Source organism: Saccostrea cucullata, unplaced genomic scaffold, assembly GCF_032062105.1.
Source record: "Saccostrea cucullata isolate Sc308-1 unplaced genomic scaffold, CSIRO_AGI_Scuc_v1 ctg6763, whole genome shotgun sequence".
Classification (NCBI taxonomy): Eukaryota; Metazoa; Mollusca; class Bivalvia; order Ostreida; family Ostreidae; genus Saccostrea; species Saccostrea cuccullata.
The window spans coordinates 547-16,662 of NW_026928639.1; the positions used below are offsets into that span (position 1 = coordinate 547).

Here is a 16,116-nt window from a genome sequence, read left to right on the forward strand (position 1 = left end):
CTCCCCTATGTGGCACAATTCCTAGTTTGGGCGCCAGGCGCCGTCTCTAAACCCCTATAGTATCTATATGTATCCGAGAATAGGGTTGGATTTGGCGCCCTGGCGCCCAGAAACGGTGTAAATTGGGTCCCTTCTGACACCGGAAATCAACAGAGGCGCCTTCGAGCCCTAGTGTCCCGGGCTCCCCTAAATGGCACAATTCCTAGTTTGGGCGCCAGGCGCCGTCTCTAGACCCCTATAGTACCTATATGTATCCGAGAATAGGGTTGGATTTGGCGCCCTGGCGCCCAGAAACGGTGTAAATTGGGTCCCTTCTGACACCGGAAATCAACAGAGGCGCCTTCGAGCCCTAGTGTCCCGGGCTCCCCTATGTGGCACAACTCCTAGTTTGGGCGCTATGTTTTTTAATTAATTAATCATAGTTATTGCGTCGGGTTCGAGAAACACATTTTTCTAGTCGATAAACTTAAAATTCATAAATATGTTTTGTTATTGGCCGCTAGCGTTATTGGCCGCTAGCTTGACTTAGGCCAAAAAGGAGCCATTGTGGAATCAAAGCAGAAAGTTGTGAGTGCTGTCAAACTTTTTTATTAACAATATGGACATTTGTTTACACTTAACTGTCATTTATGACCGAACATGCACAGCTTTGACTTATGATTTTCTGTTGAAAAACATGTCTTGCTATCAAACTTTTAGTTTAATATTTTCTTTCATTATATACATGATAAAAAATTTCACTTACCATATCGGGACTGCGTTCCAACTTTAATTATACCACTGATGATGACTTGTTCAATTGGAATGATACTTTTTTTACGTTCGGCGCGGCTGAAGACGTTCTTTCAAGTTGTCTTTTCAATACCTGAGTACTTTTCATGCACGAGTGAACACACTGACAACAACTCATAATTCGATTTTTTAATTTCATTTTTAAAGAATTTTTTTTGTATTTTCATCACACAAAATACCTTGATTAAGGTATTTTAAATACCTTGATAAAGCTATATAGCTTTAACAAGCTATATACCTTTATCAAGGTATTGTGCTGGACCTGTGGGATATAATAGTCTGTTTGGGATATAATATCCCAAGTGGGCTATAAATTTACAGTGCAAAAATTGAAAATTTTTATTTTGGCAATAAATATCATAAATCTGCATCAAAACACTTCCCTTAAAAAGGAATAACTTTTGGTAAGCAAGTTTTTCTGCAACCCTACGGTTAAGACTGATCCCCAAGAAATTAAGGAGCTTCCGACGGATCAATCTCCTAAACAATGGGCATACAGAAAAACTTGTTAACCAAAAGTTATTCCTTTATAAGAGTCCTGATGCAGATTTATGATATTTATAGCTAAAATTAAAAAATTTCAATTTTTGCACTGTAAATATGTAGCCCATTTTGGATGTTATATCCGAAACGGACGATTATATCCCATTTGGGCGATTGGTCCCAACCTGTAGAAGGGTACGATTTTTGATCTAGAATTTTATTTGCAACTTAATGATGAAATGGTGCCTGTGTTCTTATAAATGCCCTTGGCCTGACAAAAAAAAAAACTGGTATGGTAGATATGTGTTTACTTTATCTGCAGGTAGCTGGTCTGAAAATAAAAAAATAACAGCGATGGACAACCAGAGAGCTACAGTGCCAACCATAGAAAAAAAAAATATAATTGTGCAAAAAGTTGTGCTTGGTCCTGTATTAATTTCTCCAAATTACAGGGATCACTTTGGGCCGCGCCTTAGCGCCATTGGCGCTCAATATTTGTAAATGGCGCACTAAAAAATTAGAAAGGGGTCAGTCTGGCGCATGTCTTACAGATATGGCGCTATAAGATGCAAAACTGTGGGTCAAAACTCTTATCTTGGTGCATTTTAGGACCGTTTTTAAGCTGACTGATTGTATTCATGTCGTATCTGAGCATACTGTTACTTCGTTCAATCAGACTCTTTGTAGTCGCGTATGTTCTTTACCAGCAGAGCGTCTGGTTGATCAAGACTAAAATCGGAGTTGTACATGGAATATTTCCTTCGTTTAGATTACGCTACTAGAAATTTTTTACCGAATACTGAGTCAATTATATTTATTAAAATTTTATGTAATGATTTAAATAATAAACATATGAAAGTAATACTCCAGTAAGTAATATGTCCTAATAATATTTCTTAAAACTTTGATTATTTATTTCGAAACAAAACAAGTACAAGTTACTCATTGTGTGTCCAGACACTTGCCCGAAATGCCTCCAAAGCGAGGATCGGTATTGGGCCCAACTGACCCAAAACAACGAAAGCTTTCGTTTGTTTTACAAATGAAACGACGGAAACTTTTTAATTCCCAGACTCGGCAGAGGTCTCTGATTAAGAAGAACAGTCCAAGACGTTGACTCCTGATGTCAACGGCAACGATGGTCGTCATTTCCAGTCCAAGTGGCTAACTTTGCATCCGTGGTTGGAATTTGATCAGATGGGACTAAAATGTTTTGCAAACAAATAAAAATTTTCTCATTTAATTTTTTTGCCTATTTTGCTCCTAGTTCTTTGCATACAAAACCAGTCCCTACCATTTGAACCAAATTTAATCTGCAACTGCCCCAGGTATATTCAGTAGAGAAATGTGCATGTAAGTTTGCATCCTTTATAATTTAGCTCTTCATCAACCTTCGAGAACTAAATCGATAAAATCCAAGGGGCGAGGAATTAACTCTCCAATATGACATTTTTCAGTACTGAGATGAAATTTAAAAAAAAAATATTTTATATTTATAATATTATTCATTTTATTAAAAAAAAAAATTAAATTGGTTGTGTCAGAAATGGCATTTAAAAACCCTCAAAGACCCATCATATTTACTTGAAATTCATCACAAAATAGCATGGAAAATCGATTTTACCCGGGGGGCTTCGCCCCCCTGGACCCCCTACCGGGGCGTTGCCCCTGGACCCCAATGGGGGCCTAACGCGGCCCCCATACCCCCGGCGTATGGCCCATGGATTTTAATGTTGATGGGCCATTTCAACATTAAAATCCAGAGTGATCCCTGAAATTATAACCTCTATTGAAAAAAAAACTAGATTTCAAAAATTCCTTTCTTCCTCTATCAAGTACTCTCATAGCTGACATCTTAAGAAGTGGGTTGGAATACATCAGTCAAATATCTTTCTCATGGCCTGATGTATGTCCATTTTTAGAAAATAATTTGAAACATCTGATTTTATTATTTTTTTTCAAATGAAACAGAGTTACTTTCCTGAATGACCTTAAAAGTTTATTTATTTCTATTTAGGTGGAAGTCAATGAAATTTTTAAGTGTATTGACAAGATGATGGAAATGATAACCATGTTACTGAAAATCAAATGCAGTGTTCCAGAGGCATCAGTAAGTGTAAAGACAAAAGAAAGAAGCTGAAAATCTAGAGCAATCATGTCAAGCATAATCGGAGAAGATCTAACAATTCATACAGATTCCAGTGGATCTAGGTCAGTGGTCAAAGAGAAAAGTGAGAAAAAACACCACAAACACAAGAAAGAGAAGAAGAAGGATAAGAAAAAAGACAAGAAAAAACACAAACATAAACACAAGGATAAAGACAGAGAGAAAAAGAAGGATGAGGAGGTCAAAGGTTATGAGAGTTCACCCAGAGGTGAATCAATGGATAGTGTGGATCTGCAGAAAGTGTTGGAAAAAAAGAAGGCAGAGCTTTCCAATTTGAAAGAGGAAAAGAAGGAAGGGGCTTCTGATTCTAAAGTGAAAATTAGCAGGAAATCTCCAGAGACTTCAAAGGAAGATGCCACTAAAAGCGTTAAAAAAACTGGGAAAGGGGAGAAGTCAGAAAAAGATAATCTAGGTCACACTCAAAATGTTAAGTTAGAGACTGATATACCAATGCCTGCATCTCTAGATGACATTCCTGTACCTGCCCCACCTTCAAAATCGCAGGCAAACAGTAAAGACAATAGAGGTGAACAAAAGACCAATGGAGATAAAGTGACTTCAGAAAACACATCTGTGATGGGAAAAACAACAGAAATTGAGATAGAAAATGTTCCTTTACCACCCCCGCCAGCATTAGATAGCATTCCCATCCCAGATCAGGTCAACCCACCAAAAAAGAAAGTTACTGCGGAGAAAGTGAAAGTTGTGAAGCCTCCCAAGGAAACAGTCAAAGCTAACCCATCACCTATCCCATCCCCTGTTCCTCTCCCTGTACCCCCTCCCCCAGGAAACCCTTCAGTCACCATCCCCACCCCCTCAAACTTTCAAGCCACCATACGAGAATCAATGCTGAGAGAAGTTGGGAATGCGGAGACAGGTTTGCCCCAGAATATTGTGGATGATTTCTTCAAGGATTTCTTGGCATCAAAAATGAAACAGATCGAATCAGAGTACAAATTAATGACTAAACAACTGGCCCTGGAGGGGCAGAAGAAAGAGGGGGAGGGAGTGGCCAGTTCTGTCGAGGAAATGAATAAACTCTTGGATGAGGAACTTTCCACCATAGCCACAGCAACTCAGGAGAATGACAAAAAGAAGTCTTCTAAATGGGACTCCAAAGAGAAATCAGGTACCAACAATGGTGAGAAAGCTGAGGTGATGCCAGAAGGGAAGAAAATGGAGGAAGGCAGCGATAAACCAAAAGTAGAAGTACAGATAGGAACAAAGAAGGGAGGTAAACTGCAGATGGAGTTCAAAATCACCAAGACAAGTGCCGACATGATTTCTTCAGGGGAAATTATTGGAAAGAAGAATCTAGAGGATGGTAAGAGACATATAATGACCTGATGCTATTGTGATGAGAGAGTTGGTAATAGTAATCATATAGTATACACAAGAATGAATATTGAAATGTTTTTTCTTCTTTCTTTGAATATATTACAAAGAAAAGAATGTCAGTTTTGAATGTAACACAAACTATTTTGAATCTGGAGTGAATGTAAAGATACAAAATACATTTCCAATATTTAGATTTAGATAATTTTATACTGTGAGGTGTGTATTTCACTATTACTTAGGGAGCTCTACTTTATGTACATGTAAAACAGCTATTTAAATATTTATGTTATCTATTACAGGTGAAGTGTCATCGTCTGATGATAATTCAGAGTCTGACGAAAGCGATGACAATGACAACGTGTCAGGAACTGGTTCCATTTCTGACTCAGACAAAGACTCTAAGTCCTCGAAAAAGAAAAAGAAGAAAAAGGAAAAGAAGAAGAAAAAGAAGAAACACAAAAGCAGAGAACCGTCTGAGAGTGAATCCAAAAGCAAACGTAAACATTCCCACAAATCTAGGTCAAGGTCAAGGTGAGTTATATTTCAAACATTTAAACAATAAAGTGGCTGTCTTTGCTTGTTGGTACATGTTTTGGAATGCATTTTGTAAAGGAATAATGAATGAAATTTCATTATTTTTCTGATATTTAAACAGATCACCAAAGAGGAGAAGATCATCCAGGTCAAGGTCGAGAGAAAGGTCATCTTCATCCAGTAAATATATCTATGATGCATATCAGTACAGGTAGGTAGCGCTGTTAAATGAGGGAAAATGCAAAAAGAGGTAAATAAGATGCAGTTATGGAGAAAATCATTAAATGACTCTGCTTATTATTTCAGGGACAAGGTTCGTGAAAATAGTGATAGAGACAGAGACCGTCGCTACGATCGTGACCGCGGTCGTGAGAGAAGTGGTTACAAGGACAGAGATTTCAGAGATGACAGAGGTCGTCGTAGCAAAAGGTCACGATCCAGGTCACGATCTAGGTCAAGGTCAAAATCCAGAGAGAGGCCTTTCCGTATGTCTGCAGATCTCAGAGTCAAGATAGACAAAGCCAAACTAAGGGAAATTGCAATGTAAGGAAAAGTACATGATTGTACTTAAAATTTTAAAATATCAATTCAATAATCATTGATTTAAAAGATATTTTAAATGTCATTACATAAAAAAAGGTATTGAATGCAAATTGACACAGGATGTATACATTGAAGTTTGTATAATTTAGATGTTGTGTATTCCAAAACCATGTCTAATATGATTAATCTTGAAGTCCCTTTCAGTAAAGTCAATGCTTTAAAATGTAACCTAAGCTGAATATCTAATTTGGCCATTTTCTATGGAACCAATGGTTTCCAGATGACTTGCTTTACAGTATTTGAGTTTTCCTAGTTTGTACTTCTAAGCAAACATTTGTGTTTTATTATGTATACCTCATTACAGAAAAAATGCCATTGCCATGGCGAAGTCAGGACAAGTGTCAAACATTGACCTGGCTGCCATTAAGTCAGGTGGAAAGTCCATTGATGAGCTGACAGGTACATTTCGTTCATAGTCATTGTCATATACTGTAGATATACTCTTTTGTATTGGATTCATATACCCTCTTTATGGGGTAACAAGTTTTCTACAAAATTTTGTCACAGGGTATTTTATAGACATACAAATGACACCCCCCCCCAAAAAAAAAAAAATGCAAGACTTTATACCTGCACTTTGAACAGATATTGTAAATGTGCAGAATTACTGTATTTATGATAACCTGAGAAAAAAGTAGTTTACAGTAATTTCAAAGGTGTACTTAACTATTAGTGATTGGTTCTGCAGAACAGCTGTTTCAATGTGCTGAAAGTATAATTAAATTCTAAAATTGTTGAATATACATAACCAGAATTTTTTTTTTAAATTTTGAATTTTAAAAAATTTTCTATTGTGTAGATTTCTGTAAGAGGATCTCCTCCAAATCAAAACACAGACGAGACAGCTCCTCCTCCTCATCCTCCGAGGAAGAGGCAGGGGACAAAAAGGAGGAGGATGAGGAGTTTATACATCATCCATTTAAAGTCAGGGATGCCAGCAGTATTGTACTGAACATTAGGGTGAGTATTCAGTTAATTAGTTTTATATCTTCTAATTTGATGAAAATCATTATTGATTCCATAAATATATATGTAGATTTTTTTCAGAATTTGTTTTTTATTGACAAGTACTGCATATTAGGAAATAAATGGTTAAAAATATTATGATTATTATCTCATCCTACGGTCACAAATAAAAGTGTAAGATTGGAGAGATGGCAGTGAGACATTTTAACATAAGCAAAATTTTGTAGGATTCTAAACCACTGCCAATAAGAACGCCAGCAGAAAAACTCCAAGGCTCAGCAAATCTACGACTGCAGTTTCCCGTCTCCAGTGGCAGCACGCATCGCCAGAAGGAGTCAGAGTGGGTGCCGGTGGAGAAGACCACCGCCGTGGCAACTACCACCACCTCAGCACCGGCCACCACCATCGCCAGCAGCTCCACCCCCTCAGATTCTGTGCTGATGCCCCCACCTCCTGTTCCCTCCGCCGCTCCACTACCTGTAGATGTCCCACCTAACCCCGTCCGTCCTGAGGATAGGATATTTCCTGAGACTCCCACCGTGGTGTGTAATTCTATGGGATAATTCTTATTATATTATTGTGGTGTTTTAATATATACCAAATATCTCTTAATTTTTGTTGCACCTCATTCTTGAATGAGACTTTGTTACTTACTCAGTGTATATAAATGAGACAGAGATTTCCTGAATTTTGACTACTGCTGTATGTACATGTAATCTTTCAACATGTTCAGTATAGTTTACATGTACTTACTTTGGGTTGACAAAGTGACAGATTTCATTGGAACAACTGTCCATTTTGTTGGTAACCTTTGATGCTTATATTAACTACAATTTTGTTTATTGATCAAAACCTTTATTTTGATCAATAAAATTCAACTTCAATATACATTTGTCTTTTGTCCTTTTTCATGGCATTTTGGGAAAAGAGGAGGCATAAATGATTTTAAATTGTTTGTAGGCAGTGGATATTGGGTCCATTATCTCGGAGAGACTGAGTGCATTCAAGAAATTGAAGGAGAATCCCCACGACATAGAGGCCATGACAACTCTAGGAAAAGTTCAGGAAAAAGTAAGTACATGAGTGTTTATGTACTAAGAGTGTTTATGTCATTGTTATAGTCAATTTGAACATTGAACATTTTGTTTTGTTATTCTTACAGGCTAGTCTTTGGGCCCAGTCCAAAAACCTTCCAGGAAAGTTTATGGGCAGCACAGGTGCTCATGTCATGTCCCAAGAAGAGCTGATAGGACCAGACAAAAAGAGACAGGCCTGGGCCAGAAGGGTGGGTGTACAATTTGTGTGGGAACCCGTTCAACTGTAACAAACATGCTCTGTTGTTGCTCTTTTGAAGAATTATTTAAATTAAATTTAATTTCAGGAATGAATTTAATAGCCTCCTAAGTTATACTGTATAACCTGGGTTGGGGCAGTTTAAATTATAAACAGGCAAAGCAGTTTTAATTAATAAACAGTGTAAACTGTTCCAGCCCAGGTCATACCAGTATGACTCAGGGAGCTATTGAATTTGTTCTTTATAATTGATTTTTCCATCATTTAGTGCAGAAAATATGACAATTCCTTCTTCAAAAAATGCCTTCAAATTGAACATATTTTAAAAGTACATATAATTTCAAGGGGACTCAATCTAATTAAAATTAGATGTTAGATCCGCTCTCATACAGGGTTTAAACTTAACGCTCGCCCACTCGCAAATTGCGAGTAAAAATTGGTGTGGGCTCATAAAATTTGTAAGTTGCTCGCCCACGTGGCGAATAAAAATTCTGCAGGGGGCCGAATTCATTCCCAGTCCCCTTACTGAAAAACAGACATTTTATGCAGGTTTTTGATTTAAACTAAGAAAAATGAAAAAAATCACAGCAGTATGGTCCTATTGTTCGTAAATATCCTTCATCTTTTCCATTTAAAGTACTACACGATTTGTGAAATTCCCTAAAACGATCGTCTTTTTTCCTAATCCGAATTTCCTCCACCCCTCTGTAAATGGTTGATACGTGAGAAATATACAATTTTAATAACTCTCAACTACTCAGTCATATGAATAGTAAGTGTTTTCACCTATTTCAGATACGTTGTAGTTAAAATATTTAACCTAGAAAATCTTATTGTGTCATTGTCAATTTATCAGTGGAAGACATGTACCAGGGCTACGTATTTATATATACATGTATTACCAAGTTAAAAAAAAGATAGTAAAAATGTTTATTGAATACAATTTTATTTCCTTTGATTAAATATTTATATGACATCTGATTTTTAAAAAGTAAGAACTCCAATTTTAAACAAACAAATTTATATATGTATTTCATTTGTATCTACTTTTTGTCCCAGTATCTATGCTTTTTAAAAAAATCACAGAGACTGTGGGCTAACAAATTTAGCAGTGGGCTCCTAAATTTTTAAAGTCAGGAGCCCACATGGCTCGTGGAAATTTCAGTTAAGTTTAAACCCTGCTCATACTCGCTACACTAACATCTAACAACACCCCATAAAGGGTCACATCAGAGGTCAAATTCTATCAATCAATCAATTTGTCGCCTGCAAAATCATCGTATATTTGTTGAAGTGAATAAGTCTAGAGTTGTTTCGAATTTGACCTCTGAAGTGACCCTTAGACGTTAGTGTAGCAAGTATGCAAGCAAATCTAACATTTAATTTTATTTAGATTGAAGGGGACTGAAACATTTTGATGCAAGTCATTATGATGTAGGCAACACGGGTCATACCATCTAAAATAATAAATCACATTACTTTTTATCACTCAAATTGAATTCTAATAAATTGCAAAGAAATGATAGACAAATATTAACATAGCTGTACAGAAATTAGTCAAAGAATTTTCAGAAGCAGTAGACATATTTTAGAGTAAAAAAAAAACAAAAACTGCCACTTAATTTATTCATGGAATATGGAAGTGATTAGTAAAAACCATCAGAACAACAAAGAGCATGTTTGATACAGCCAAACTGTTTACTTCCAGGCATCCAAAGAAAGATTCACGTACTGTAGCTCTACCGTAATCCTGGATGCAGAGAAGATGAAAGCTGTTTTAAAAGAAATCTTTGGTCTCCTTGGTGCATGTTTTAATTTGCTAAACAGTTAAAAATTAAAAGAGGAATGATTTGGGACATGTTGGAATGATAAAAATAGAAAATGTAGCTAAACTTCTGAATCTCTTTCGATGGTGTTTATATATTTTGTGTAAAATCAGGATTTTTGAAAGAAATTTTGAATCTCTTGCACCTTGGAGGCCATGTTTTGTCTTACAAAAATGTCCCACACAATTGCCCTGTTTGTTTATACTTTTTTTGCAGGTTTTTTTTAATTTTTTGTAAAGCAAGACAATTGTGTGAGGCATACCCCTATACAGCTAACCATCTGTATGACTTCAGCTTCACAAGATCATTTTGCTGCAAATATAAATTAGGGAAATGTTTGGGGAGGAGGGTGGGGGGGGGGGGTAAAGTGAATTGAATTTTCGAAGAAATGATTATGTTGAGCTGAATCATACATTGAAAGGAAAAGAAAACTGAAACCCAATTTCTCATTTGAAATGTTGCCATATACAGCTTGTTCTTCTGTAAAGGAAAGAATAGATCTGAATTTTTTCATGAAAAATGCAAAATTCAGAAATGCATCTATTCTGACACGTCCACAAGCTATACTTTGGCAGCATTTTCATTTCTGAGAACTTGTTTCAGGGTCTTTAATCAAAATACATAGTTGACAGCCTACCACATTTGGCACACATTTTGATGTTACCCATTGGTAATCGTGCTGCACTGGATTCTGATTGGCTGAATTGTGATTCAGCTACTAGCTCCAGGAATTCGATTGGCTGAATTGTGTTTCAGCTACTAGCTGCTGGAATCCGATTGGATGATATTTAAATGAGGGTGGTAAGTTACCACAATGGGCAGAACACAGTTTTGATGCAAAACAGAACTGGAGTTGTCTATCAACAGGTTTGTTTTAGACAGATAACAATATAAAATGTTTTTTTATGATGAGCCATTGACCATATGAGAACATGATTTTAGATTTTGATATTTGGAGAAAAAATATGGGTACATGTATGTACGCGAGAAGGCTTAATCTATGGAATTGATTACAAGTGTTCCTTGCTAGCTCTGTATTGACCATACATGTTTAAAAATTTTAATCTTGAACTGTGATTGTGTGTATATGTAGATCCCTTCAAGAAACTTTCTGTTGTAAAAGAAACTCTCTGTTGTAAAAGCAGTACATACAGTTGATTCGAAATTCAAAATTGTACATTGTAGAAAAGGAAAACTAAAGCTAAGCAGAAAGAATTTAAAAACAAGTATTCCACTGAAGTTGTTAAAAAAATTATCTACAGAAGTCTGAATCGAAGATATTATAAACCCCTGAAGGTACTGTGATCAAGTAAACTATTTCAAAAATAAAATCATTTGAAAGAAAATTTTCCTTTCAATAGTTTAGGGTATATAATGAGTGCTTCACTGTTTAAAGAAATGAGAGAAAATTATTTCAAAGCTTGATCACAGATACCTAAAATTATCAATTTTTATGTCATTTTTGCATAAAAAAGAGAATGAAGTAGAAAGGCTATATTAATGAATAACTTTTTTCCTTTTTCAACAGTTATCTGTATAAAAAAAAATCATTTTCTGTGTCTAATTACATGTATATCTGGGTGTTTGCAGGACCAGTTTGTTAAGGCTGCCCCCCTCCAAAGCGGCATCGGAATGGCCCTCCTCCAGAAGATGGGCTGGAAGCAGGGTGAGGGGCTGGGGAAGAACAATGAGGGGTCGGTAGAACCACTGGCCCTTGACTTCAAGACAGACAGGCGAGGTGGGCACTCAATTCAGTATTTTACATTAAAGGATAGTTTAGTGTCTGGAATGACAATTAAAAGTTTTGAAAATTTAAATTTGGATATTCAAACATTTCCTTGACTTTATATTTAGTCAATGAATTTTTACCTACTGAAGTTACTCAAATATTGCATTGAAAAAGTTTAGATTTTAATCATATTGATATAAATTGGTAGATTTTATTTCTGACAAATTTAATGATGTTATTGAAAACGAAGTTGAACCCAACATGATGAGATGTTGTTAAAGCACATTCTAGATTCCAAGTAGTTGTACATTTAATTAGTAACTCAATCCTTTTCAATTGCTAATCATTTTTCGTTTGATATTTCAGGACTAACATCCACTGGAGAACAAGTGCCTAAAACTTTCAAAGGTGGTGCTCCTGTAGTTAGAGATTTATCAGGTAAAAAATTAGTAGTGCTCTTGTGGTGAGGTATTGAACAGTTACAAATAAAACTACTTAAAAACCTTCATAGGCACCCCTTTTACCAGAAACTAAAATGTTTTGTCTGAAAAAATAATTTAGATTTGTTTTGGTTTGTTTAGATACATAAGGTCACTGTGTGTTTTGTTATATTTTACTTTTATGATGTTGCTATGGTTACAGGTAAACATCCTGTGTCGGCCCTGGTGGAGCTGTGTAACAGAAGGAAGTGGGGAGCCCCCGTGTTTGAGCTGGTTCACGAGAGCGGACCAGATCACAAGAAAAACTTCCTGTTTAAGGCAAGTCCTGAATCATAAACTTAGATGTTTTAAGTTTTATATTCCGTAGTTGGAAATTGCCTTCCCTCACAAAGTAAAACAGTGTTTTTGCATTTGTTAGGCATGATTTTTAGATGATGATCAATATATTCAATTTGAAAATTTCCAGTGCAGGTATGAAAACTGGGTTTGTTGTATGACTATTTATAATTGAGAAGTTTTGAATTTATTTGAAAGTAGATCAAAATACTGCTTACTTAAAAATTCTGAATAGAAATATTACAATATTACAGTATAAACACAGTGTTTTGAAATCTGCATAAAATTGAACACTTTTTTGGGGGGTAAAAAAAGAGTTGTTTCCCTTTTGACAGAACCACTTTTGAGTGCATAAAGTACAAAAGCATTTTATTTGCCCATAATTGTTGGGGAAAAAAAGCTCTATGTTTCATCATTGTCATTTTAGGGTAAATCTTATTTTATGTCTTCCATATTTTACAGGTAATAGTCAACAGGACAGAGTACCAGCCCACAATCGCGATGAACAACAAAAAATCCGCCAAAGCAGCGGCCGCCACATGTTGCCTGCAGGTTCTGGGCCTGGTACCCCGGGACCCACCAAGTTGATGTGGGGGTACCATCTCTGTGGTTCCTTTAAGTGTGTGGTACCTTTCTGTGGGTTTGTATGGATGGTCAGGGAGTCATCAAAACGAGTGCATAATTATGCTGTGGTGTACATGCATGATGGGACATAATAGACCTGTATTTATGAAGTTGATGGTGGAACATGAAGTGATTGAATGTCTTCATTTGGAATGCCATTGAACTGAAAGAAGAAAAAATGATGGATATGAAAAAAGAAAGGAATGGGGGGGAGTGTTAGTGCATTCGTTGATATTTTTGAAAAATGTTCAGTTTTGACAGTTCACAATGATCCATTGTTGTGCTTTTCATGACATATATGAAAAGTTTTGAAGTTAGCATTATCAGTTTTACAGAAGATGATAAAAAATATATTTTTAAAATTTTTTTAAGAATATTAAAAAGAACTTGACCAGAATCAAAAAAATAAAAATAGATTAAATATGGACACCTAATTAAATTTGGAAAAATGCAGGTGAAATTATAATATGTCGTTTAGCATACATATATGGTATGAAAAGTGTTTTTAGATATGTTGAGAAACAAATGTATTTTTTAATGTGTTTAAACAATTTAAAATAATATTTGAATAACTGGCTACAAGTTTATGGAAATGATAAATTTGCATGTACATCATTCATTTGTCAACCTAATCCCTAATGCAGTCTTCCTCATCCATTTGAAAAAAAAAATACATGTCAGAAATGTATGGCAAAGGTTGTACAACATTACAATATTGTAAGAAAAAAAAGGTGGTTTAAAATTTGTTGTTTAACATGTTTAATGAGTGAAATCGGTATTTTTTATTTTCAGTTTGTACACATGAATGATTGTGCTTTAAGTTTCAGACTGGTTGATATGTTCACAGAGTATGTGAATTATATGCAGATTGTTATTTTGTGGTTAATTATTGAAAAAAAAAATAAAAAAAAAAAATGTTAAAGATCATGATATTGTGATTTAATTGAAATGTATATTTTGATATGGTTGAGAGTAAATTTTTAATTTACTAAGAAATGTTTAGTTACATAAACACTTTGACAGGTTCTTAATTGCTTTTGCAGAGTCATTATCAATCAATTTAAATGTTAATGTATTATATTTGCCATGTACGATATTTGGCAGAAACTTATTATAGCGAAGATTTGATATAGCGCCATCTGAATATAAGATAGATATAAATGTATGATATTCAAGGCAATGTACTTGATTTAACGGACTCTGCTTTCAGCCAAAATCTCTAAAAAGAATACCCCGCTAAATGTACATGTAATAGGTTTACAGTATGTTAATTAATAATGTCCTTTCTCGGTTGTCATTATCCAGTGTTAAAGTATATAACCATTGTAAGATCCTGTACACAGAAAAAATGATTCACAGACAGCTTCTACAAAATTTTTATTTGGGTGTCTCCTAAATGGATTATTCAGCTAAATCATGGATAAGCTAATTGCACTGGGTATACATTTCATTTTGAACCTTTTGGGGTCCTTATATATACTGCATGTACCAGTATTTTTTACTATATTTAGTCACATTTGGGCTGGTGTGCTTTGACAGAGGTGTATCATAATACTTCAAGTTGTTGCATCGTATAGCCCACTCCAGTGAGTCTGTGTGACTATTTTCTTTAAACTTATATATTATTTAGCGTTGCTAAGATCACAAGTTTTTTATAGCGTTTTGCCCCATTAATAAAAAAAAACCCCAATCTTTCTGGTTAAAAGGGTTTGATAAAATAAAAATGAGGACGAATTTTAATTATTTTTTTTTTTTTTGTATGAATAAGATATGTACTGGTTGTAAAACTTGAACTGCATTTGTTAAAGGGCACATATTCAATTTTTAAATTAATTATACTGATAATTTTTAAAAGCTTGCGCATTGTTTCATTTTAATTATCTGAAGAGCTCAAAGCAGTGGTGGCGCGAAAAATAATTAGGATCGAAGGAAAAATGGGGGCTAAGTGAAAGTATTACTACCACAAAAAGACTATAGAAAATACTTTATGCCGAAGTTCTTTTTATCTTTAAAAATCTACTATTAACACCTCGGATGATAATTTCCATTTTAAAGATTCTTAATGGGATTGTATTTACATACACGATGGTGTATTTAAAAAAAAGCCGAGCCCAGTATTTTCCTTGCATGAAATAAACACGAGTTAGGATCTTGAACAAAGACTCAATTTCGCTTTGTAAACTTTACATAGTGTTTGTAGACCGGCTTTGTAAGAGTCTTTGAATATAATTACTTAAAAGTCAAACAGCTTTCTGCATTTTCACCTGCGGAGATAAGTTATTACATAGACTGGACACATTGTATATATGAAGCTCTCTGCAAACTCACTTGTTTGGTTTCACGAGTGCCGATTAACAAAAATTTTCTTTTATGAAATCTGACAAGCCCATTGAAAAATGCTAATGTAAGTTTGACATGAACCCTTCATAATTTTATCGTTTAACATGTTCAAGAGCTCTTTGGCATTTTTTAAACTGAATGGGGTTGAATCCATATTTAGTTTGCATAGACAGGAAAAATGAATAATGCTTAAAAAGTTTTAATCTGGGGTCTACGCAAATATAATTTATATTCAACAGTCCGTTTTACCGGTATATTTATTCTATAGATAAAATTTATCGTTTGGAACTGGTATACCAATGAAAATAATTTGACATATTTTTGAAAAATGATGGGAACTTCTTATTGTTTATTCGTATATATATTTATTGATTTCCGAAATGTAAACTCGATATGAAGTCTCGGGTAAATAAATAACGGTAGGAATTTATTTGCACACCCTTGAAAATTGAAGCCTCCTTGCGCGAAAGATAAGATACAGAATCTAATAGGACAAATAGGAAAACCTCGCCATTATCGTACGAGAGAGCTCTCCAAACTATTCAATGATAACAAAAATGTATTCTTCATTTATGTATATATTTTTCATTGAGGACTATATATGCAGGTACAATGCTGTTGGACTTGAAGAAGGTTTACTAATAC

The 16,116-nt window shown here is 35.0% G+C and overlaps 1 protein-coding gene across 3 annotated transcripts; it reads left to right on the forward strand.

The window, feature by feature from the left end:
* The first annotated feature begins 3,279 nt into the window (after nt 1-3,279).
* LOC134278268 (protein Son-like) lies at nt 3,280-13,352 on the forward strand. Of its 3 annotated transcripts, XM_062760585.1 has the most exons (14): nt 3,280-4,766; nt 5,080-5,311; nt 5,436-5,525; nt 5,621-5,857; nt 6,222-6,316; nt 6,717-6,877; nt 7,111-7,425; nt 7,844-7,954; nt 8,046-8,168; nt 11,188-11,298; nt 11,593-11,740; nt 12,098-12,169; nt 12,374-12,489; nt 12,970-13,352. In XM_062760585.1, exons 1-14 carry the CDS (start codon nt 3,431-3,433, stop codon nt 13,093-13,095), a joined length of 3,273 nt encoding a protein of 1,090 aa, XP_062616569.1. In that variant the 5' UTR covers nt 3,280-3,430; the 3' UTR covers nt 13,096-13,352. The 3 variants fall into 3 exon arrangements, with proteins under 3 accessions (XP_062616569.1, XP_062616570.1, XP_062616572.1); XM_062760586.1 differs by lacking the exon at nt 11,188-11,298; XM_062760588.1 differs by lacking the exons at nt 11,188-11,298; nt 11,593-11,740; nt 12,098-12,169; nt 12,374-12,489; nt 12,970-13,352 and adding an exon at nt 10,606-10,820.
* The last annotated feature ends 2,764 nt before the right edge of the window (nt 13,353-16,116 follow it).